The sequence below is a fragment of the Canis aureus genome, chromosome 23, assembly GCF_053574225.1.
Source record: "Canis aureus isolate CA01 chromosome 23, VMU_Caureus_v.1.0, whole genome shotgun sequence".
Taxonomy (NCBI): domain Eukaryota; kingdom Metazoa; phylum Chordata; class Mammalia; order Carnivora; family Canidae; genus Canis; species Canis aureus.
In genome coordinates, this window is record NC_135633.1 from 50,416,824 (window position 1) to 50,442,576 (window position 25,753).

Consider the following 25,753-nt stretch of genomic DNA (forward strand, 5'->3'; position numbering starts at 1 on the left):
ATAAAAATAGTGATAATCTGGCAACTGCTCTAGTAAGACTATGTGATCCAGAAATGTAAATGATTTAGTCATGTTGCTGCTCTCACAGAGAGTAAACATACAGTACCTTTCTTGATCCTTTTTTTAATTGAAGTGTAGCTGACAAACAATATTACATTAGATTTAGGTATACCATATAGTCATTCTGCCAGTCTATGCTTTATGCTATGCTCACCACAAGCATAACAGCCTTTCTTAGAGAGCCTTCATATATTCAACCTCTCAACAAATATTTATTGAGCTCCTACCATGTGGCATGTGCAATGCTAGGTGCACAATGCTGGGAGCATTATGTTAAATACTGGTTGTGGGGAAGTTCATGTGAAATAAAATATAGCAAAATTTATTCATAAAGACAGGATATAAAGCAAGTGTCAAACAAAACAAGAAAAGAAAGAGTAACTCCTAAGAGAGAAAATGTGAATATGAGGTTTAAGCTTAAGAAAGCAAGCATCTGCCGTAAGTAATCATTTCATTAAAAGTGTACTAAATTGTGGACGTTCTCGTTCTCTCTCAGGAACTGCATAGTGTGGACTGAGTGAGATTAAGTATAATGGGTTCTCACATGAATTCTTCTCATTACTTCTCTTAAAAGATCAGTAAATCTAAGAAAGGGTAATTTAGGTTTAGTGTTCATAATCTGTTCATTTTACTTTAATCTCTCCAGTTTAGAATTGTAAAAATATAACACAGGTATAATCCAAAAAAGAAGGGATGAGCCCAAAACGAGACTATTTTAACTCCTCAGATAGTCTTGACATTGACAGAAATACAATAGGCTATAGACTTTTGATTCCTGATAGTTGGTGATGGAGCTTCAGCCAGTTAATAAAGCATTGCACATTATTAATTGCAGGCACCGAGTAAAGGACAGCATAGGAAAGATAATCTATACCTCCCCCCCCCCGAATCCTTTGAACCTTTATGTGATTTTCAGTGAAGCCTCATCATGATCCCATTAAGCTTTTCTTTTACTATAATTCAACAGAAAAGACAAAGGTTTGAGGACTTTTATCCGGGACAAAAAGAAATCAATAATTTGGGAAGAAAAAGTTCTGGAAGATTAGACAATCAATTATTTAACCACAAGATGTGATTTTATAAAATAATTTTTCAAAAATATGAGCCTAAAAAAGACTTCTTATTACTTTTTCTGCTATTAAGCTACCACAAGTCTGTGATATTAAAAAATAAGCAAATAAAAAAAAACAAAACAGAAAATACCAAGCACGGTCTTTCAGAAGCATTATTGCTGGAAATAATAAATATTTATTCTTGATTTTCTGGACTTTTCCTTAGCTTTTCCATTAGACATAGGTCTCATTCCAGGTTCATGGTGTGCATGTTGATTCCTGATTAATTTAAGTACCCTATTCAGAGAGCTTCTTTGAAATCCAAGGGGGAAAAGAAATTTTCACACCTAAGATGGACCCATACTACATAAAGTGATAAAAATATCACTTTATTTAAAGTGATACAAATATCATATTATTTATATGTATTAAATTACATTGATTTGAGAATGAATTATGCCTTATAATGTTTACAATTTGCTTTTGTTTACCCATATTAAATCAAAGAGTTTTAAAATACAAAGTTCCTTTTCAGATTTGACAAAAGTAAAAAGTCCAGTATAGAAGAGAAAACGAAATTTAAGAGAACCAATTTATCCTAAGAAAATTAGCAGCATAAGCCATTCTCTGGACAAATATCACACTCTTTGGAATAATTGTTATGACACTTTAATGCATTCTCACCATGAAGCATTTCCTTGTAAATCACTAAACCAGACTATGTCTTAACAATTATTTTGAGAGAGTACTTCAGTACTCTTAGAAGTTCCTATCATAAGACTAATAGAAAGGGAAAAAAAAAACAGAAATGAAATACCAGAAAGAAATTGTTTAAAACATAGTGTACAGTTAAGCATTTAATTTAAACACGTATAATATGAGAGGTAAAAACTTCCAATAACTTCACACACTTTCAATGAATGCTAAGGAAAGAGAAAAAAAAATCAAAGGAATTTCTAGAAATTCTTCCCACTTTTATGGTTTTTATGTAGCCCATTGGTCTGTATCAAAATAAAGGCAAGCAGCTAAACTCAAATAATTATTGGGAAACTGCCCTCTAAGGACAAATACATCACTTTGTTAAGGTGACTTACCTAGTCCATCAAAAAATAATCTGAAGTGCTCCTCTTTGGCTTGCCTTAGACATTCTTTCATATGCTCAACTACTGTTAAAGAGAATGTTGAGTGCTTTGAAAATGTCATTTCAAGCTATGTGCATCTACGCTCATTCTAACCAAGTGTTTTTTATTGCAACATGAAAATTGAAGCAAGTATTGGAGTTTTGCCATGCTGTTATAAGAAAAATACCTTATGAGTTGTGAATTCCAGATCTTTTGAAGTTTGCAAAAAAAGAAATCTGTCTTTCCTGCTAGAGTAAATGAAAGCCAGAATTAAGTGATGAAAAGTCTGTACCTGTCACTCTAACGTGTAGGCTCATCACTAATCCCATGAACTGGCATGTCTACAAGATATTCCTCCTCATACTCCTTAACTGCAGTTCTTTGAATGTGTTCTAATCATCTCGCTCCCACCAAGAACCAAGTGTTTGGGACCTCCTTTGTGTTTCATGACTACAGTGATTAACAGAAATTCAGGCTGACCCTATTCTCTGATGGTGGTGGTTACAGGAAGAATATATCCTTGTTAAGTAAAGACACATGGCTTTGGGACCAGCAATCTTTTACCTAAGGACTCTCGTTCTGTTGCAATCATTCAATGAAATTGCACAAGATCATCTTTTGACTGCTATCTTCTCATAGTTTCCACAAGTTGCTAAACCTTTCAACACTATCGTCTTGCCACAAAACAGGCCTGTCTTTGAATGTCAAAGCAATAATTTTGCCTCACTGATTATTTGTCCTATACTTTTAAATATATGAAAGTTTGTGCACATTTAAATATTTCTTAAATATTGTAGCTGCTAAATCATTAAATGAAATATTAAATGTTCAAACTCTTTATTCCATAATTTCTATGTGTTCCTTAAAATAGGGCATGTTTAATTTCTGTATTGTTGTCATATAATTGTAAGGAAAAAAATGGGCCCTTTGACCTAACGTGCTAAATTCCCCTTAGAGCACCTTGAACTAGGCAGATTTGCAACATTTTAAACTGGCACTTCATCCCTCTTTCAGCAAGCATCCTCTGCAGATTTAATGATCAGGAACATCCTTCTGATGCATGCTGGGAGATATGGCTGCAGGGTACAGACCACAGCAGACAGTGTGTCAGATGAGGCAGAGCTTCTTGTTAGGGGTGAGTATGCTCACAGTGCAGTCTCAAGACATGATCACCATGGATTATCATACACAGGAATTCAAATGCATGGACTTTGAGCACATTACTGCTGTGCATTTTACTTTCAATTTTACAATATATGTCATTTTTGCTTAACCTTTTGCCTTGGAAAACTGCTTCTTAGTAACAGACAAAACCTGTAGATCCAAGTTCACGATCTAAAACACCTTTAGCAGTTAAGTGGTCACTCAGTGTCTCACCAACCCGATGCCAGACAGAAACTGTAAACAGTTGAGTCACAGATATTTGGACTACAGAAATAAAATTTGTTTGTGTGTAGATGTGTTTTTGAATACAAAGCCAATGAAACCCTTAGGCATTTTTTTCCTCCACTGACTTCTAAATTCTGTTTCCCAAAATAGGAAGACTGCATGCCTAATATGGTGGCACTTACAATTGTTCAGTTACAAGGATTTTTTTAAGTCTGAAAATGTCAGTCTGTGTAGAAATGACAGTTAAGTGGTTTCTACTATGAACCAGGCTGCCAAAATCTGCAATCCTATAAAGTTATATCTAAAGTCAATGACTGCAGCACCAATTTCTTTTAGCACAGTATTCCTCAGTATGGGATATGAAGCTCCTAGCATGCATATTTTCTCTCTCTTTTCTTTTTTTTCCTTCCTTCATTCCTTCCTCCCTTCCTTCCTCTCTCACTTCCTACCTCCCTTTCTCTTTTTTCTTCCTTCTTTTCTTTTCGCTTGAGATATAATATACCTACAGAAAATTCCACAAATTATTGTGTACAGGTGTATGACTCAATGAAAAACCAAATGTGAGTACACCATGAAACTAAGTTCAAAGAAAGAACTAGAACATTACCAGAATCTCACCTAGTACCTCTCCTTTTTTTTATTTTAAAAAATTACATTTTGAGTGATGTGAGTATTGCATGCTAAGACCCTTTGCATGATCTCTGCAAATAAAATGCACAATCCATAGCAAAAAGTTATATTTTAAATTAACTTGTCTTTTATCTACTTGGAGTGTTTTCCAATCATATTTTTTAAGAATTCATATATGATATTATATAAAAACCTTGAGTAGGAAACATAAGGCATATAGTAAGCTTCATCATCTCTTTGTCTTAGTTGTATGTATTATCAAAAGTTTGTTGATTTTTGGTAGTGCATCCATCATTAATTGAAGTAAAATATTATTTTGAAAAAATATGTATCTGAGTGGCATTTTTTCATTTTTGAGTGCATATGCATTTCTGTTCAAAAGATGATTTGAACCTTTCTCCAAATTCATATCAAGAATGTGTATCTGCATTACCTTTTTATAAAACATCAATATATTAAAGTTCTCATCCTCTCATGATATTCCATTTAGCTAAAAATTTTTCTTTTATGCCTTTTGAAGTTCAAGGCTCATGGAATTACAAGCCCTATACTGCAGTCAAATTTATGGAAAATAGCTTTCTTCTCTCTGTGGTCTGTTTTAGATTATTTGTATTTATTGTGTAGCACTTGCCTAGTTATTTAGAATGATGCTCCTAAAATTGGAGATTTATAAATGAATAACACAATTTAGCGACTGATAACAAGAAATTAGGTATTTTTACAGGGTTGTGAGGGGCAAATTTAAATGAACAGTCTGCTCCGTAAGTAAAATTAAACTCAACAGGGTTTAAAACATAATTCAGGTTCAGCTTTTTTATGTTCTGCTCTTTTAGCCTTTGGCTTTATGCCTAGGAGAAGATAAAATGCATAAATGTTGAAATTACACTCAAAAGAAATTTCAAACCAGTTGCTATTGTCTGAATATTCATGTAACATTCAGCTCAAGCTTTCATTCAAAGTGAGTTTGATCAAGTCACCAATGTTCTATTATATATTTGCATTACTTTTCTAAAATTAGTAAAAATAGTTTGCCTCTTCTGCCTGGTTGGTCTTAGATAGATTTAAAAACTTAACTAGGTGTTTGGGTTCTTCTTTTTAAATTTTTTATTATTTTTGTTAAATTATCAGCTCCTGGTAATTGAAGGAACTTGGATGCTTGGCTATTGCTGTTTTTCATTTTGGCTTGTGAAATAAAACTCATACCTTTCCATTATTTCTCCCATTCCCATTCATTGGTTCGTAAATTTGGGGAATTCAAATAGTACAGGCCACAGAACCAAAGCTGAGCATTCTAAATGGAGTTCTTCTAATGATGGCTACAGTTCCAGCAACAGAATTCTTAAACAGCATTTTTTTCAAGTATGTGTCACATAAAAATGGGCACAGCAAAGACAATTCCATCATACATCTTCCTATAGAATACCATCATTGGATTGTCTCAACTGTTCATTTTACTCAATGTTGAGCATGGGGAACATTCTTGGGTGGCAAGGGATAAATTTCTATAACCCTGTACTTCTATTTTATTGGGGCTAGGGAATTAAAAAACTATATTCCTCAAGATTGATGGAAGCTACTTTTTTGTCATCTCTTTCCCTTAAATATAGTCTATGAAATTCTTTTGTTCATCTTACCAAGTCCTGAAATTCTACTCTGGACCTCATAAGTACATTAAATTGGAGCTCAGAGTATAGCCCTAAAACTAAGACATTGCCTGCTTATAATCTGAGTTTCTGACTAGTAATACCTCCTGCTTCTCTTCTCATTCACTATTTTAAAGCTATATTCCCCCAAATGCTTATTTCCACTGTTGCTTCATTTTGCTTGTAAATTAACCTCTTTTCCACTATTTTTATCTCCAAAAATTGAATTTTCCCATAAATAATCATCTGAAGCATAAAATCACTTGCTCTTGCATACTTAATATTCAGTGAACTAGCCTTATTGTAGCTCCACAAATAATTTGGAGAGCCACAATAGAAGTAATGAATATGTTAAATTATTTTTATTAAATACAAAAGGAAGTTAAAGCCACCCTTGGACATCTGTGCATAACTTAGGTCACTTATTCAGGTGTGATATAGCAACAAAATAGAAAGTAAAGCTAGACAATGCTATGGAGAACTTCTTTACAGAAAGATAGAACTGTATTATATTATCCAGGGCAAAGGAGATTGAACATTAAGAGATAATACATAAGAAAAAAAAAGAGATAATACATAAGGATACATGATTTGTAAAGAACTGGTGCTCCCAAGCAATATGAGAGATGACCAAACACAATATTAAAGACTTCAGAGAAAAGAGAGTGAATTTTTTGTTGTTTTATTTTACAAAGATGAGTGTTAAAAATATGTTTCCCCAAGCCCATATAAGAGTATGAAACTGTTATGGTTTAAAGAATAAAAAAAATATGTTTAGCTGAGCTGTGGGAACTGGGAACCAGATATTGAGTTCTGTTTATTCCACACAGAGGCAGAAGAAAGAGTTTAAAAATTCACTTTGTGCAAATTTTATATTCACATTACTGCTTATTAATACAAAACAGTAGGTCAAGAACTCTTGGAATAGTCAAAGAATAATTAATAATCCTTTTGCTTCTCCTGAATGCATACCCTATATGTATGTGTCCCTTTCTCAAAATTTAGACAACAATTTTCATTTCCTGGGTTACAACTTACAGGATGAATCTGATGTGCATTAAGTTGAATTAAAGAAGAAAGACTCAACTTTAGGATATAACTTGTTGAGAGATATCTCACTATTTTTAACCACTCATCTCTTCTTATTTAATTTGGGGTTCAACCTGTCTTTCAATTGTATTTGCTTTTAATTTTCCATCAATTCAATTCCATCTATTCTTTTCAAGAAAATATTTTTCCTTGAGTATTTTCTCTTTATCTCTCCCAAAACACCTAGCCAATTTTCACTGAAATCTAAAACTATATAAAGTTTGACTGTTTTGTCAATTAAATAAGTCAACAGGTATATATTGATAATTTGGTATTCGTTTACTCACCCACTCATTCAGCACCTGCTCTGTATCAAGCGCCGAGCAGGTACATGCATAGGAAGATGAAGGCACCAAAGTCTCAGCCCTCTGTTTGGCTCTATGGCCACTAGTCCACTAGTATGAGAGGCATCTTTGGGAATGGCATGAGAAACACTAAAAAAGTAAAGCTCCCTGGATAACGTTCAGTCTTTTAGGGGAAATAATGAAATACTAGGAGACAACATGGTCATAGCTACAGGACGACATAATTTGTGGGAACCAGTGAAAACTAAAAATGCAGAGACCCTTGATCAAAACTTCAAAAGAATTTCAAGACAATGATAGCAGAAAATTCATCCAAGTATGGTGACCTTCTAAGGTAGGCACCCTGAGTGCACAGGTAGCACAGCCACGAAGCCAGCTTGCTGTAGCTACTAAATTATGTATTATTCTCTAAGAATACAAGGACTTTAGCAAAGATACTAAAATATCTTTTTTTTCTTTTATAACAAAGTTGTCTAAATCTGTGTTCTTGTCTATAAAATTAGCACATTAGAACCTCTTTAGAGGTTTTATCAGTTTTTTATGTCAAATATCTTTTAATTATTCTACTCCATTTGGGAATATTTTATTGTATTAAAATAATCATTGATTCATATTTCTATGAAATTCCCACCAAAACCTCTTATCATTATGTGGTAGCTGACATTAGCCAAACTAGGTGATTTAAATCAATCCAAATGCAGAGGCTTTACAATTTAGCTACTTGTGAAGTGCTGCGTGTTTTATTTTGTTTTGTTTTCAAATAGTGGAAAATAACCTAAAGGTATCAATTACTGTCTGATAGAAACCAGTTTGTAACCTTTGAATAAATTCTGTTCAAACCATAAAATTTTCAGTGATCTTCCCAAGCAAGAGAGGAAAGTTCGAGAATCCTCTGCCTTTTGCCTTTGGAAGGATGACAGTACAATACCTTTCCCAATACAAAGGCAAATTCAAGCTAGGTGAAAACCTTGAACATATTTATATTTTGAGAATCTTATTTGAGAATTAAGCAGTATTAATGTGTTAATGTGATCTATCTTTATATCTCTCATAGAACTACCTTTGTGAACCACGTAGATTCCTAACTAATATGAATGCTTATCTTAGGCCTGGCCAAGTTTAGCACTGGCCACTTCTGAAAGTTTCAAGCTTTAAAATGTACAAGTATTTAACACAAGTATCTTTTGGAAGATGGAGTTTGCCATGTACTTGGAGATTGCAAAACCCTTCATGTGATGGAGTAATTTGTTTGACTCAAAAGATTCTCTATTTAAAAAAATAAAAATAAAAAAAGAGTTTCTAGTGGAAAGAAAAAGAGCCAGTAATCACAAAAGCAAAGCTGAGTTTGCCAACATTTGGGGATCACAGGACAATGATGAATGCTTTCAGGGTAATTTAAATCTTAAGTAATAGCAACAGTAAATGTTTTAGAGGAGAATGGAAGTTATGCAGTTAATATATTTGCTTTTATAACATTAAAAAAACTTTAAAATAGATATATAAAATATCTTTCTTCTTGAAGAAAATCTAATCTTATTCATGCAGTGTCTTATTGAACTACCCTACATCATTGGAAATTTTAGATCACTGCTATCACTAGTTTTGGATAAGATTATTTAAATAACTTATACTAATGACTTATTTTCCTAGCTTAGACTTTTTATACATTAACTAGTTTGACATTAACATTTTTATTGGTTAGTCATGTATTTGGATTCTGTGCACCACATTTAGTTGGTTCATTGAAGGGACTTGATTGATGGAAATGATTAAAACAAAATGAACAAATAACTTGTTATTGTATACAGACAACCAATGAATGAAGATTAAGTTGTGTATTTTATTCACTCAACAAATACTGAGAACTGCTAGAAGCCAAGTTTTCCTGTAGGCACTGAAAATTTCAGTCAATTGACTTAGAGTTTTATAGGTTTCTTGATAGGAACATTTTGCTATTTTGAAACAAGTACTCTGACTTCACTTATAGTTTGAGAAAAACTCAATCAGCTGGATTTTATATCATACATATTTTTGAGTCACAAACTGTAAGGTGATAACATTTCACTATGTATTTTGTCCCACAGACTAAGCTATTTTTCTTATATATCCATTTTAATATAAAAACGACATTTACTATCATCTCACAGTTATATAAACTTGTCGAGATAAGTTCTTGGTGTATGGATTATGTTTTAAGTGCTGATTTTATTCATTGTTTAGGGAGTGCCTACTAAATGCCAGGACAGTTCTAGTATGTAAGAGGGATAAGTGGTTACGTGGGATTGGGTATAAGTACCTTCTAGTGCCATGGAAGAGAGCTTAACATTTATGCTGAAAGTTATGAAGAACTATCAAAGGACCAAAGCAGGAAGGGGCCATGAGTAGATATACACTTGCAGAAATTCATTCTGAGAACTGCAGAGAGTATTTTAGAGGAGAATGAGACCAATGGTTGCTAATAGACCAACTAGGAAGCTGTAGCAGTAATCTTTACAAGTAATAAGAAAGGTCTGTAAAAAGGCAATGACAATGGAGATTTAAAGAGTGTACATATCCAAAAAATAGGAAGGAGACAGAATCTATAGAGGTAGCTCACTGTCTATGAAAAATGTGAAAGAAAAGCCAAGAATGAATGCCAGTTGTGATGCTTCATTGAGAGGTCAATCAACGAGACCATATATTCTGGTTAGACCAAGATAGTTCCAAGTTAAACTAGGAGTGGCAGAGTAGTTATTAATGAAACCCCTTAACTCTCAAAATTATCCTGGTTTAGATAACTTATGTGGCCACCTTAATGGATGATCATGCTTTTCCTGTAGTCTGGAAGGTAAGGAGAGAAGTGGATTGGTAATAAAAGAACAGCATTTAAGAAAAGGCTATCCAAAGGGAAATACTCGGTAAGCAAATAGATTTGTGGCTGTGGAACTAGGAGAGAAACCCTGAAGTTGAGATGTAGATTTGAGTACAATCAAATGGAAGTGAAAGTACAGAAATAGCATGTACAGAAAGAGAAGAGAAAATCACTCGACAGAATCTAAAAAAAAACCCTAATGTTGAAGAGGAGAGGAATCTACAGAGATTAGAAAGACAACAAGCTATTAGGAAGAAAACCAAGGAAATCAAGTCAAAGGGACAAAGAGAAAAGAGTTTTCAGGGAGGACAAAGTAGGCAACAGTGACAAATTAAGTAAGCGCCAATATCTACCATTAGATTGGGCAATGTGAAAGTAGTTGATTACCTTGGCAAGAGAAAATTGGGTGGTATGATAAGTGTAATAACCAAATTATAGTAGATGGAGAGAGGCAAGCGATAATGTATAAAAGGAAAGCATGGGCTTTGAAGTCAGACAGACCATTTCACATCCCCTTAGCTCTTAGTGGTCTGTAACTTTAGGCAGGTTGCTTAACTTAAACCTTGCTCACCTTTCGTTCATTCATTCAACACTGATTCATCAAACATTTAGAGAGCACATAATATGTAGCAGTCACTATGCCCAAAACCAGCTAGCCATGAACAACTTGTGTCCCTGACGTGGAGGAACATGTCTTTTTACAATATAATATAAAGAGTGTTGTTACAGATGTCTGAGAAACACATTTTACTCTCTGATCCATTAATAATAAAAAGCAACTAACATTTATTACATTTTTCCTACATGCCAGGCACTGTGCTAAAGGCCTTATATGAATTTACCTATTACTTTACTTTACCTATTTAGCATAATATATAAAAATAATGAGAGGAATATTTTTTAGTTCCAATTCTGAAATAAGTAAACTAAGGCCTAGGGAGGCTTAGATCTTGTTGAATGTCACCCTAATAAGTGGAATAGTGAGTAGAGTCTAGGCAGACTAATTTCAAAGTGAGCATTTTAAATTACTATACTGCCTTCAATCAATTGCCAGATTGTTTTAATTTTATTCATTATTATATCCCCTGGACCTCTTTAGTTCCTGACACATTATAGTTCCTGATAAATATTTATATTTGTGGAAGGAAGGTAGAAAGAGAAGGAAAGGTCAAAACAGGGAGGTAGAAAAGAGGGGAAAAGGGAGGAAGAAAGGAATAAGGAAAGAGAGGAAAGAAAAGAGTCCTATAAGAAGGGATGGAGTGATGAGTTCTGTGTAGGAGTCAGAGAATTTTTATACATGAACTGGATTAAAGTCATTTGCTAAGGCAAGAAAGAAAACAGAGGACAAGCTACATCATCTTGCAAATAAGCACTTTTTTCACTCTTACCTGCCTCTAAGGGTAGGCTTTTATCCTCTAAAGTTTCTAATCTTTGACCACATGACCAGGATGCTCAACATTACTGATCACCACGTTTTGTCTTATATTTTGGTCTAAATGATCGCTAAGCTTGCTGAGAAGTCTGAACATCCTCTACTCTCATGTCTTGCCAATCATATAAGATATCAAATTCTAATGACTATTTTATCAGGACATCTCATGGGACTTTTTATCTAGACACTCTTGGTTTTGATTGAAAAGAATCACTTCTGGACAAAATATCACCAGGAATACTAAGCAATAATAATAATTTAAAAAAGACTTATTTCTGCATGATTTCTTCTCATTCTCTAATTTTAAATTTTTTTTTATGATTGCCACAATTATGAGGGAAGAACTCCCAACTACTTTAAAAAGCACCTGACCTTCATTTTGATTGTTGCTGCAGGTCTTTCAAACCTTCAACTTTCATTGTTTCTTTCCTACTCATGGGTACATTTTGCCAAAAGTCATGAAAACAAACAACACAAAATAAAAAATGGTGTTTGGTGTTCAAAAGGTTGTCCTGAAACTCATCAATATTACTTGGGTGAAATATTGGAAGTACATTTTACTTGTGTTCAGTTGTTTGAATTATTTGGAAAAATTTACTCAGTCACTTTTCAGAGTTTTTAAAGATACAGCCTAAAGCAACCAGCAATTCTAAGATGCAGCCTTTAAAATTTCCTGAATGCATTTGTTTTCTGTGACTGCTATCTAGATTATTTTTAGCATGTCTTTCCAGTATTGGGTAGTAATTTGTTTTCACATAAAGCCAAGAACACAGTTTCACAGGGCATAGAGATGTTATATGGCCCTTCATTTACAACCCATATGTGGTTACCAAGAACCCAAGTTCCAGCAAAAGATCTGTGGAATGTCAACCCAATGACTGGTCACACCTTCAAAACAATGGAAGATTGGTAAGTTTACTTTAGTCTGTATCCTAAAATCTTGTTTTATTTCAACCTATGTTCCAAAATACTCAATTCTTAATTATTCTCTTGATTTTGTCTAACATCATACAACATGTAGCCTGATCTCTGAATGATTCTTCATTGAACAACACAAAATCCATGAATATTGAACAGAGAGAGGACTAGCACTGATTGAAATAAACTTCTGTGCTGACTTTTACTGAAGATTAGATTTTGTCCTCCTAAACACCTGGCAAAGGTAATGTCTCCATTTCACTAAGTACTCCTTGATTTGGAATTACAAAGGCAGTTAGTTCTCTAATGGTTTAGAGCAACCGAGGTGAAAGAGCAGGTAGGGAAGAAACTAAACAGCAAATGATGTCTGCTAATGCCAAGGAAAAAAAATCAGTGAATCACTCTTGGTAAGAATCTTTCTTAAAAATGTTTCTCCTGCTTTTTTTTTTTTCATTTTTCAAAACTAGAGTGTGTCTAACTTTATTGCTTAGTATGTATGAGAAATATCAATTTGGCACATTATATGTAAAGATTGGCAGTCATGAGCACATGGGTCTCTACTTTATGCTGACTCAGTATATCAGTAGATTTTACCTTCAGAAACTTCTGGATCATTTGCTGAGGTACCTAAAAACTGAGAGGGGGAAGGAAAAAGATAACTCACAGATTTATAAAAAGGTTCATTAAAATAGAAAATAACCTCTACAAGATTTAAAGTGGGCAGGCGTTGAAAAGCTGAGATATAAAAGTGACAGCTGCAAGGTTATTTATTGCAGTGAGAACACAAAATTACATAAAATTAAGGTGTATAAAAAGTAGTAAAGAAACGTCTGTTGTCCTTGCATTTCATTGAGAAAAGCAATATCTTTGGGCAACCTGAACACTTAGCACTAGACCTAGTTTATAGTTGATACTCAGTAAATGCTAGTTGAATCTCAATAGCCTGATTTTAAAATGACTTAAGTTGTTTACAATGGCTGTGGTAGGAACCAGTTTATACAGCCAATACAGTGTAGCATTATAAAAATAACCCAGGCTTAGATTTCAATCACACTCTGACACTAGCTGAATAACCTTAGGCAAGTCATTTTACCTCTTTTGGATTCTTCATTTATAAAATAGGCATATAATAATTAAATTGCAGATTTAATAGGAGAATGAAATTAGATTTCAAATGGTAGAATGTTTCTCAGTAAATGTAGATATTTCTGTTGCTATTCTTAACTAGAGAAATAATTTTTCTTTCCCTAATATTTAAGATTAAGGAAATGAATCATTGTTCTTCATGGTATATATGGGCAGGAAAATGGTATTTGATTATCCATTGACTAAAATATCCAATAATACTCTGATTATTTTGTTCATCTTGTTCACTTGCACCTGATAATACATTCTAAATATGATTGGAAACATTTTGACTGCCTCTCCTTCCTGGGGTCAAATTGGCATGTTGATAGATTTGACGTAATTGCGTTCTCTGCTGGTTCGTTGTTATTAGGATAAACTGAAACTCCATTAGGGTCATCTCAGTATATTCAGTAAACTGAAGCAATGAAGTCTTGCACCACTTTCCTGGAGCAGATTGTTTATAATAGCACATATTTACATGCATCAAAGATTCCATTGTGATGGCTTCCATCCTTCAGTAAAATACAATAGCTATCTTAGTGTACAAAGGAATTTCCCAAATGTAGAACAAATACTGAAGGGCTTCAAATATAGTTATACAAAAGAATTTTTTTTAAAAAAGACAGAGTTTTAAAAAATTAAATACACAAATTATATTTCATTCCAGAAAAGATGTGTAGATGAGCCCATAATAGATACTTCTAAGGTATTTTTTCTCATATCAGTAACTATCATCAATATCTGCATATCTAGTAGCCGTCAACTTGGTATCACACAAAATGAGCACAAAGTACATATAAAATTGATTTAGATCACAGTATGCAATATTTTTAAAACCTAAATATTCATTCTGTGAATGTTTATACAGGACTTTTCCATACCTTCAGTTTAGATGACAATAAAGTAATGCAAAAATTAAAATAAAAGATACAAAGTTGTTATAAACCACCAAGGATACTAAAGGATTTAGAAGTACTTATAGGGACAGCCCGGATGGCTCGGTGGTTTAGCACAACCTTCAGCCCAGGGCGTGATCCTGGAGACCCGGGATCGAGTCCCATGTTGGACTCCCTGCATGGAGCATGCTTCTCCCTCTATCTGTGTCTCTGCCTCTCTCTCTTTCTGTGTCTCTCATGAATAAATAAATAAAATCATTAAAAAAAAGTACTTGTAAAATAAATACTTAAATTTTAAAAAATTGAAACCAAATAGTATGAATGATTTTTAGATTTCTCTGAAATTATGTCTTAGATTTTAAAATATTCTAGGTCAGAAGTATACAATTTCCAGCAAAGGAAATATTTTTTAAACCACATAAGTTAATCATCTATACCAAAGCATTAGCATTCTCATGTGTTAGCATTCTGATTTGGCTAATTTAAGTATTCATTCATCACACAAACCTATGGCATAAAACAAGTCTCTTGAAATTATATGTTTTGTTCCAGAGGTTATTGGTTCATATAATTATTTCTTCTGTGGGAACTCAAGAAGAACTGTTATTAGTAAACTTTATTTGAAATACCTAATCACTGTTTCAAAGACACTTTATCACCTAATCTATATGTATCAGAAAATCAAAGCTCATATATTTGCCTCACAACCTCAGCTCACAGAATGTTAAGCCAAGCTAATAAGCATACCCCACTGGATGAGGTAGTCACTGTCCCTATAATCCATCCATTATATGGAATATCTGTTACAAATTATTTCAACCTCCAGGACTGCTCTATTTAAGTGTTCTGCAAGAGCTCACTATCTCCCTTTCTCTAAATGAGTTAGTGATGGCATCAAGATTATACCAAGTTCACTGTCATCATTTGACAGCAGTCATCTTTCATTCTGTGCCAAGCTCTTAATGGTACATTCCATAATGGTAGATGTCTTCTTACAGTTGTATAGCAAAAAATTCTCAGAGTATAAAACAGCAGCCATCAAGATACTTCTAAGACAGTTCTTTCTCCACTATTTCTCAGCCATTATGAGATAAGTTAACAATTTAAGGGGTAATATTCATTCTTTTTTTAAGTCCTTAGTGACCTACTGATTTGTTCAGTTAGTTAAAATATGAAATTAATGACCCTAGATACATGGTTGTCAACTTTTGTTCATTTCCATGACCATGAAACATGTCCCTAGTCTCAATGGGTATCTTGTAGAAAATGCTGTTGGTATGGAAAATCATGAAAAAAAAAAAAAAACCTAAATAAATGAGAGTAAATACAAATGTATACTTCAGGAAAAAAAATAACAGAAAGTTTCCTACTTACCATCTAATCATAGTATTGTCAAAGATGCACCTGTCTTATAAAGAATGGACTATAAATGTATTTCCTAATGTGTATTTCCTAATAATTTCAAATTCACTTCATGGTATAGTTGAGGGCATAAGCCTCAAGGGTATCTATAGATTATTCATAAATGAATAGTAAGAGTGAACAAATTTAGAAGTCCACACATTATTTTCTTGATATTAATTTGCATTGCAGAGTTGTAATGAGTCATATACAACAAACCCCATATTGGATTTATTGAAAGCTTTGCAGAGACATGGCACTTTGCATATTTTAGCACCTCATATGGTATTTTCCTGTAGAATTTCTTAAACTCATTTTTTCTTAGAATGTATGTAATATTTAGCTTATTAAATTAATTTCAGGATAGTATCTGGGTTGCTTGAGGTTTTTTATAAGCAGTATGATTATTTTTATTTGTTCTTATAATTTGTACAATAGATCCTCAAATATCTGTTTTCCATTTCAGAAAATCACCTTCGAAGGACGGACAGCATTATTTTTCTATTGGAATATACACAGTGTGCACAAGCTCTACTCATGTAAAACTACATTAAATATTTATGCCTGCTTAACTACCTGGAATTGTTGGCTAATTTACCTTTCATCTGAATTTTGTGATAATTGCCTGAGAAGTGTTTGTGTTTTTCTAAAAAGAAGCACAGAATTCTTTAAACATCTTAAAAAGAGTGATGTGGAAAGTCTCACATTGGTAATTAAATGCTTCTGCCAAAACTGGCACAAGTCATTTAAGCTCACAAGTCACTGGTCTGAACCAATCACATAGCCCCATCTAACTCAAAGGAGTCAGAGTTCCAATGACAAACACATTTTCACAAATTATTCCTACCGGAATAAGTTTCATGAAATTTCAATTTTATAAGACTAGTGTAGGTAAAGGATAGTGTTGTTTTGCTTACAACAGAAGTAGAAAAATCACCACAGGCTCAATAAGATTACAAGAAACTGGTATGCAAAGCATCCTCAGTGATTACCACTGTCCTTGAAACTACACTGACAGCTTTAAGCAACAATAGTACAATAAAACAACATTAGAATAGTGATTTACTGAACCATTATAATTTACATTTGCTACTAAAATGTTATTGCAAAGGTTTGGCAATTTTAGCATTGAAGTTAATCACTAACATTTTCAATTACTGAAATCCATTTTCCCCAGTATCTTCCTACAGTCTCTGAGGGCTTCCAATCCACTTTTGCCCTGATTTTCAATGGCTTCTTTCCTTATACTTTTCTCATTATTATCCAGAGTGGCTTCTCCTCACACTCAGATAAAATCTACATTCTTTACCATTGCCCTCAAATCCCTCTGTTATCTGGCTCCTATGGTTCTTTCCAACATTACCAGCTACTCTATCTTCTTTCTTCACTTTGCTTCAACCACGTCAGAGTCTCTTCTGTTCCACCAATGCACCAAACTCATCAACACTGATGAATCTGCCCATAATACGATGTGGCTGCTGGCTCCTTCTTATTTATTTTTCAACTTCTTATCTAATGTTTCCTATCTCTCTTCCATTTGATCTTCAGCCTACTTTATTTTCCTCATTGCATTTATTACTATCTAAATGATCTCATTCATTTGTTCAGTGGCCTTCTTCCCCTCCCTAGAAAGTAATCACTCTCCCTAGAGTGTGGCACACAAGAGATATTTCCTCAATATTGTTAAGCAAATTATTAAATGTATGAATGAATAACTATTTTTCTTTAAATAATTAAATTTTTAAAATCAGATAAATAGAGAAGAATGGACAGTGTATGGAGTAGTAATTGAATAAACAATAATCTTTCGCATTTAATATTAGATATATTGCCATATCATATGACATGTCAATAAGCAGACAATGAAATAGGAGAAAAAACTATATAGGAACGATATGGTAAGATAGGGTTTTCAGAAGTTCCCTATAGCGCAATCATAAAACAGTTCTTTGAAGCTGTTATATAATAATAATAATTATAACAACAATAATAATAATAATAATAATAATGTCATCTCTTCCATCTTAAGTACTAACCCAGAGGAACAGTCTTCTCGGAGTCTTCACTAAAAAAAAAAAAAAAAAAAAAAATCCTTCCAGCCTCAGTATCTAAAAAACTTTCTGTGATATGGAGATATGAAGTACATTCCTAAGTCATTTTGGCTGGAAAATGCCAAGGGCTGCATGAGAACTAGGTCTTGTGTTACCCAGTTAGCCTTCATTATTCAAAGCCAACAAGTTTCAGTTTTGTTCAAACATGGTAACATCCCCAAACCTTTCAGCCTTCTCCTTTTCATTTTCCTTTTTTTAAGTCACTGTAGTACTGAGAAACACAGAATATTTAATTATGGGTTTATAAAGTGAGGTTTCTCAAGTTTGCTTAAAATTCTTTGATTTTCAATACTCTGTTGAACTTTATTGTCCTAGGAATACATTGGCTAAAATAGTACATCTTTAATAAGCCCCAAGTCTGTATCCAAAAGTGATCATTCCATTTTCCCATAGGTAAATTTTTAAATCACTTTAATAATTCCATTGTGTTATGTATTTACCTATCTGGCTGTTTGCTTCTAGTTGGCCAGCTGTTCTGTCAGTTTTCCCAATTGCCTTGTTTTTGCCTTGTTTTTTTTGTTTGTTTGTTTTGTTTTTGTTTTGTTTTTTATAATTAGATATTGTTGAAGATATTTTTCAGGTTATTTATGTTAATATTGTTAATATAACCAATATTTGCATAGGTAAGGAATTATTCCAGTGTTAATCTTTCACAAACCAAGGGAGTTTCAGTTATTCTTTGTCTCTTAGGGTGCTTCAAGTTGCAAATAATAAAACTAACTCAAATTGGCTGAAACAATAAACTTGGCTTTCATTAAAGGCAGCTAAAGTAGATTTTTTAATTCATTGATCCAGTGTCTCAAGTTTTTTTCCAAAGACCCAGATTGATTCCATCTCTACAATGTTGGCCTTACTCTAAAGCTCATTGTGGTTGTAGGTTGACTGCCAAGAATAATATAGGCTAAGTGCTTTCTTATTGCCATACAACAGGGGAAACTAGCACATATCTACAAGTGTCTATCCCTTCATCTGGTTTTGCCAGTCTAGACCATGAATCAGCATCCAATAGAAGATTGCCATGACCTGATTGGCTTAGAACTAGCTTCCTGAACCAATCATGACAGGGGCAGGTGAGATTGCAAAAATAGACATAGACTAATTAGGGCCACCCATAGAATGGGGGTTAATTCCCTACACCACATTGTGACAGGTGGCATAAATGTTAGGGAGTGGGCCACAAAATTCACTTCATTTCTATCACACATTTCTACCTCTATTTTCATTTTCAATCAATCAAAAAAAATGGCCTCTGCTCATAATTATTTTTAATTCTCCAAAATTTACATTTTCTATGTCTGTGCTGAATTATGTGAAGTAGTGTTGAGTAGTAATAAATAGGACAAAGTTAAATCTGATACATATGAAATTAAGAATCAGAACTGAACCCCAGATCCATTATCGGGGTGTTGTGTGACCTCGAATGAGTCACCTGAACTTTCTGAGACACAGTTGTCTCATTTGTGGAAAGGAGGTATTAATACCTGATTTTCTGTAGGGATTAGAAAGTACATAACATTTAGCACAGTGCCTTCTACTTGGAAGGTAGGCATTGAGTCATCATCTCAGCATTTTTCCCCCCATTTTCCATTATAAGCTCACCAGAAGATATTGCTTGATGAATTTTCCAATAAGAGTACATCTTTTTTCTTTTTCAAAATATTTTCATATCTTTCTTTTTATCTTGATAGAACCAAATATGGTGCATAGGTTATGATTTTCATTGGTAAAAAATTAAACAGTGAGATATGATGTTGTCAAAGTTATCAAGCTATTGAGCTTGATTGAGAAGCCCAACCAGTGCAAGTATAGTTATTTACAAAGTAATTTTTACTTACATTTACCCTATGTAATTCTCACAATAATAAGGTTGATATTACCATCCTTTTTGTAAAGTGTAAAGACATTGAGGCTTAATGAGGCTCAGAAATTTGCCCAAGTTTCACAAACTATACAGAACTTTTACATAAAGATTCAGAACTGGAATAAGATTCTTCAGACTGTTTATACAAATATCTTTTCTTTAGATCAATTTTTCTTGAAATATATGGTGCATTAAAATTTCCTATACATTTTATACGAAATGCAATTCTGAGGCTCTAGGTCACAGAAACTGAAATTTAGTAGCTATCAAGTAAAGAAAGAAAAAATTAAGCAGAGATTTGAAATTTGAAGTCTAAATAGATGTTAAATGCTCAAAATGAGGAGAGAGAATTTCATGCTGAGGGACCTCTTACACAGATGACAGATAATAATGATAATAATAATTATAATAAAGATGATAATGATAGAAATGGTGAGTTTTACCAAATTAATTGAAAACAAAATTGTTTTTGAAAAAAAATAATTAGAATTGTTTATCACTCATTTCCTTCCTTATGCAACCCCAATAAAAAAAAGAGTTTGTTATTCTCATAGGATTGAGAACAGTTCTTACTGTTAAGGGTCACTTAAATTAGGTTAATAAATATTAAAGAAATATAAGAATACCCTCTAGAAGTCATGAAGAACATAATTGTAGTAGAGAAGTAACTGAGAAAAAAGTAAAGAAGGAAAGATGCAATACTATAGGACGTTGGATGTTGCCAACCCAGTATGTCAAGAGCATGTCAGGACACATTTTCCTGTATAAAAATCTATTATCAATAAAATCATACTTCCTAAATAAGGCATGCCATAAGTCTTCATAATTATTCTAAAGATGAGAACCTCAGCAACCAGTTATTAATAGATATGAAAGTGTGATGTGCTACAGAAAATCTACTCACATTATTGACTGTTACTTTAATTTTTTAAAATTATTTTTATGGACTATACTTGAAATACAATATTATGTTAGTTACAGATGTAAAACAGACTGATTCAATAAGTTTAAATGTTATGTTATGGTCACCAGAAGTATAGCTACATCTGTCATCACATAATACTATTACAACGCCAATGACTATATTTCCTATGCTATATCTTTTATACCCATTATTTATTCATTCAATAACTGTAGGCCCGTATCTCCACTCTTCTTCACCTGTTTTGACCATGCCCCCACCTCCTCCTTCAACCATCAGTTCTCTGTATTTATAGGGCTGATTCTCCTTTTTGTTTGTTTATTCATTTGTTTTTGTTTTTATATTCCACATATAGGTACTTGACTTCCCTGTCTGACTTATTTCTCTTAGCATAATACCCTTCTAGGCCCATACATACTGTAGCAAATGGCAAGATCTCATCTTTCTTATGGCTGAGTAATATTCCTATGTGTGTATCACTTATTCTTTATCCATTCATCTATTGACAACCATATCTTGGCTATTATAAATAATGCTGCAATAAACATAGGGGTACGATATCCTTTTGAACTAGTGTCACAATTTTATTCGAGTAAATACCCAAAAGTGGAATTGTACGATCATATGGTATTTCTATTTTTAATTTTTTGAGGAATCTCCATACTGTTTTCGACAATGGCTGCACCAATCTGTATTCTCATTAACAGTGCAAGAGGGTTCCTATTTATCAACATCATCACCAACACTTTTTTCTTATATTTTCAGTTTTAGCCATTCTAATAAGTGTAAGGTGATTTGCATTTCCCTGATGATTAGTGATGGTGAGCATCTTTTCATGAGTCTGTTGGCTATTTGTATGTCTTCTTGGAAAAATGTCTATTCAGGGCCTCAGTTGATTTTTAATCAGATTATTATTTGGAGAGTTTTGAATTGTGTAAGTTCTTTATATATTTTGGATATTAACCCCTTTTTGAATATATAATTTGCAAGAATTTTCTCCCATGCAGTAGGCTGCCTTTTTATCTTGTTGATAATTTCCTTTGCTGTGCAAAATTTTTTTTATTTTGATGTCTCCTTTTTTTCCTTGCCTTGGGAGACATACCTAGAAACACGTTGCTATGGTTGATATTAAAGAAATTACTTCCTATGTTTTCTTCCAGGAGTTTTATGGTTTCAAGTCTTACATTGAAGTCTTTAATTCATTTTGAGTTTATTTTTGTATATAGTGTAAGAAAGTTGTGTAGTTTCATATATGTGTGTGTGTGTGTTAATCTATATATTATATGAGCAATGCTAATCTTTTCTGTATCATTCTAGTTTTAGTATATATGCTGCAAAAGAGAACACCAGTTTCATTATTTTTCATACAGTTGTCCAGTTTTCACAATACCATTTATTGAAAAGACTGTCTTTTCTCCATTGTATATTCTTGTTATGGATTAGTTGGCCATATAGGCATGGGTTTGTTTCTAGACTCCCTATTCTCTTTCAGTGATCTATGTAGCTGGTTTTGTGCCAATACCATACTCTTTTGATTACTACAGCATTGTAGTATATCAAAATCTAAGAATGTGATATCTCCAGCTTTGTTCTTCTTTCTCAAGATTGCTTTTGCTATTTAAAGTCTTTGAGGGTTTTATACAAATTTTAATATTATCCATTCCAGTTCTGTGAAAAATGCTATTGGTATTTTGATAGAGATTATATTGAATATGTAGATTGCTTTGAGTAGTTTGGACATTTTAACATTCTTTCAATCCATGAGCATGACATATCTTTCCATCTATCTTTGTTGTCTTCAATTTCTTTTTTTTAAGATTTTATTTATTTATTCATGAGAGACACAGAGAGAGAGAGAGAGAGAGGCAGAGACACTAGTCAGAGGGAGAAGCAGGCTCCATGCAGGGAGCCCGACATGGGACTTGATCCTAGGTCTCCAGGCCCTGGACTGACGGCACTAAACCACTGAGCCACCTGGGCTGCCCCTTCAATTTCTTTCTTCAATGTCTTAGAGTTTTCAGAGTATAGGTCATTCATCTCCTTGGTTAACTTTATTCCTATGTATTTTATTCCTAGGGCTGCAATGTGCGTATGATTGTTTTCTTATTTTCTCTTTCTGCTACTTCATTATTAGTGTATAGAAATTCAACAGATTTCTGGGTATAATTATGTATCTTGTAACTTTACTGAATTTATTTATTACTTCTAATAGCTTTTTGGTGGAATCTTTAGAGTTTTATGAATAGTATTATGTCATCCACAAGTAGTTTAATTTCTTCCTGTCAAATATGATGTATTTTATTTCTTTTTGTTGTCTGATTGCTGCAGCTTGGACTTTTAGTACGATGTTGAATAAAAGTGATGAGACTGGACATCCTTATCTTGTTCCTAATCTTAGGGATAAAGCTTTTGCTTTTCACCATTGAGTATGGTGTTAGCTGTGGGTTTTTCAGATACTGCTTTTACTACACTTGATCTTAGCCAAAAGGCCGAGATACTGCTTTTACGTTGAAGTATGTTCCCTCTATACCCATTTTGCTAAGAGGATTTAACTATTACTTTTTAATAAAAAGTTTTGTTGTCACTTATATATGGGTTTTGAAATTGGGGCTATACAAAATGGTCCTTTGTACTGAATGGTTCATTACATGTAATTAAACTACATTATAAAAATTGAAAATACCCCACGGGCACCTGGGTAGATCAGTTAATTAAGCATCAGACTCTTGATTTTGACTCCAGTCATGATCTCTGGGTCCTGAGATCAAGCCCCACATCATCATCAGTGCTCAGTGGGGGTCTGCTTTAGATTCCCTCTGCCTCTCCCCACTCTCTCTAAAATAAATAAATAAATCTTTAAAAACATTCAAAATACTCTTTGTGGCCTGAGTTACAGATTTTATTTCTCTCCATCTCATCTTTTAGACAGTAGCTAAATCTCATCTTTACTTGGTTAGAAAGGCATGTTCAGGACTTTGTTTCCATGAGTGATTGTCTTTCTGAAACATAATCCTACATATATTTAGAAGTAAGAGGCATTTGTCCCCAAGCAATATTTATAGAATTAAAAATAAAACCAGGCACGCCTGGGTGGCTCAGCCATTAAGTGTCTGCCTTTGGCTCAGGGCGTTATCCCAGCGTCCTGGGATCCAGTCCCTCATTAGGCTCCCTTCAGGGAGCCTGCTTCTCCTGCCTATGTCTCTGCCTCTCTCTTTCTGTGTCTCTCATGAATAAATAAAAATAAAATCTTAAGAAAAAAGAATTTAAACAATAAATAATAAAAAATAGAACCAATTTAAGATACTATGGCATATTTGGCATCAATTTTTTTTACAATGTTTGCCTTACAAACAATGTAAGGCAAAGACCTGCTTGATGTTTCAAATCCCAACAAGTTTAGTTTTTCACTTAAAACCTCTGTATGAAAAAAATCAAATAGAGTAAAAAACACTGTGACTCTTCTGAAAATGTAAAAAATAACATGTAACAATAGGGATATTTGTTGAATCAATAGGTGTCAGATTCAGGCAGAAATAGTGATGTTATCTAAGTGAGAAAGGGCCAGGAAAGTTGCTTGGCAAGAGGAGTCAGCTACAGTATTAGGAGGAATTTTTAAGAATTTTTCTTCAAGAAGACTTGGACAATCACACAACAACAATTGGCTGCCTCTACCAATTGTTGTCTATAAGGAGAATGGGTAATGATTCATAAAAAGTCGGTATACAATTTTCCTATTTATTACCACATTAGTTTGTCAAATTTGCTTTAAACAGGAGATATCATTCCATTGGTTGTCAAGACTAAAAGCTGTACTCTGTTTTAACACTTTTCCCCCAAAAGCAGGAGGACTCTTTGGTGTTTTTGTTTGTTTTTTGTTTTGTTTTGTTTTTTATGGATTTTCCTGTTTCAAATACTCCTTTCTTATCTGAAAAATAACATGATTGAACTAGGTAATTGCAGTTCATTTAAAAATTTCAAGGCTCTAAAACATTGTTTAACTATCACATATAGTCTTAGATCCTTGTTTCATGTCCTTAGCCTAACAATAACGGTTTTAGAGGTCACAAGGAGATATCTACTTTATTTGCTTTTCAGGGTTTTTTTTTTTTTTTTTGGTATATTTTTTTTATTGGAGTTCGATTTGCCAACATATAACACCCAAGTGCTCATCCCCTCAAGTGCCCCCCTCAGTGCCCATCACCCAGTCACCCCATCCCCCCACCCACCTCCCTTTCTACTACCCCTTGTTCATTTCCCAGAGTTAGGAGTCTCTCATGTTTTGTCTCCCTCTCTAATTTTTCCCACTCAGTTCCCTTCTTTTCCCTTACAATCGCTTTCACTATTTCTTATGTTCCCCATATGAGTGAAATCATATGATGATTGTCCTTCTCTGACTGACTTATTTCACTCAGCATCGTACCCTCCAGGTCCATCCATGTCGAAGCAAATGGTGGGCATTTGTCGTTTCTAATGGCTGAGTAATATTCCACTGTATATATAGACCACATCTTCTTTATCCATCATCTGTCAAAGGACATCGAGGCTCCTTCTACAGTTTGGCTATTGTGGACATTGCTGCTATAAGCATTGGGGTGCAGGTGTCCTGGCTTTCACTGCATCTGTATCTTTTGGGTAAATCCCCAGTAGTGCAATTGCTGGGTCATAGGGTAGCTCTGTTTTTAACTCTTTGAGGAACTGCCACATAGTTTTCCAGAGTGGCTGCACCAATTCATACTCCCATCAACAGGGCAAGAGGGTTCCTTTTCAGCTTTAAAAGTCAATGTCTTCTCAAGAGAAATTTTCTAACTGAACATTAGGTCAAAAAATGAGTTGCTCTGATAGCAATCTAATAGCAATCCTAGGGGCCCTTGATGGAGAATAAATTAAATTCACAAGAACATGGCTTCTGTCCGGGGCCTTGGTTCTTTGTCATTTGCTCAGCAG

At 33.7% G+C, this 25,753-nt stretch overlaps 1 protein-coding gene across 4 annotated transcripts in view; it reads left to right on the top strand.

Annotated features, from left to right (window-relative positions):
• The window catches only part of CNTN5 (contactin 5), a 1,290,695-nt gene that overhangs the window by 1,171,163 nt on the left and 93,779 nt on the right, over window positions 1-25,753 (top strand). For all 4 annotated transcript variants that reach the window (XM_077867587.1, XM_077867588.1, XM_077867590.1 and 1 more), the window contains one exon: window positions 3,248-3,368. In XM_077867587.1, coding sequence (XP_077723713.1) covers window positions 3,248-3,368 — 121 coding nt within the window. The remainder of the gene's footprint in view (window positions 1-3,247; window positions 3,369-25,753) is intronic.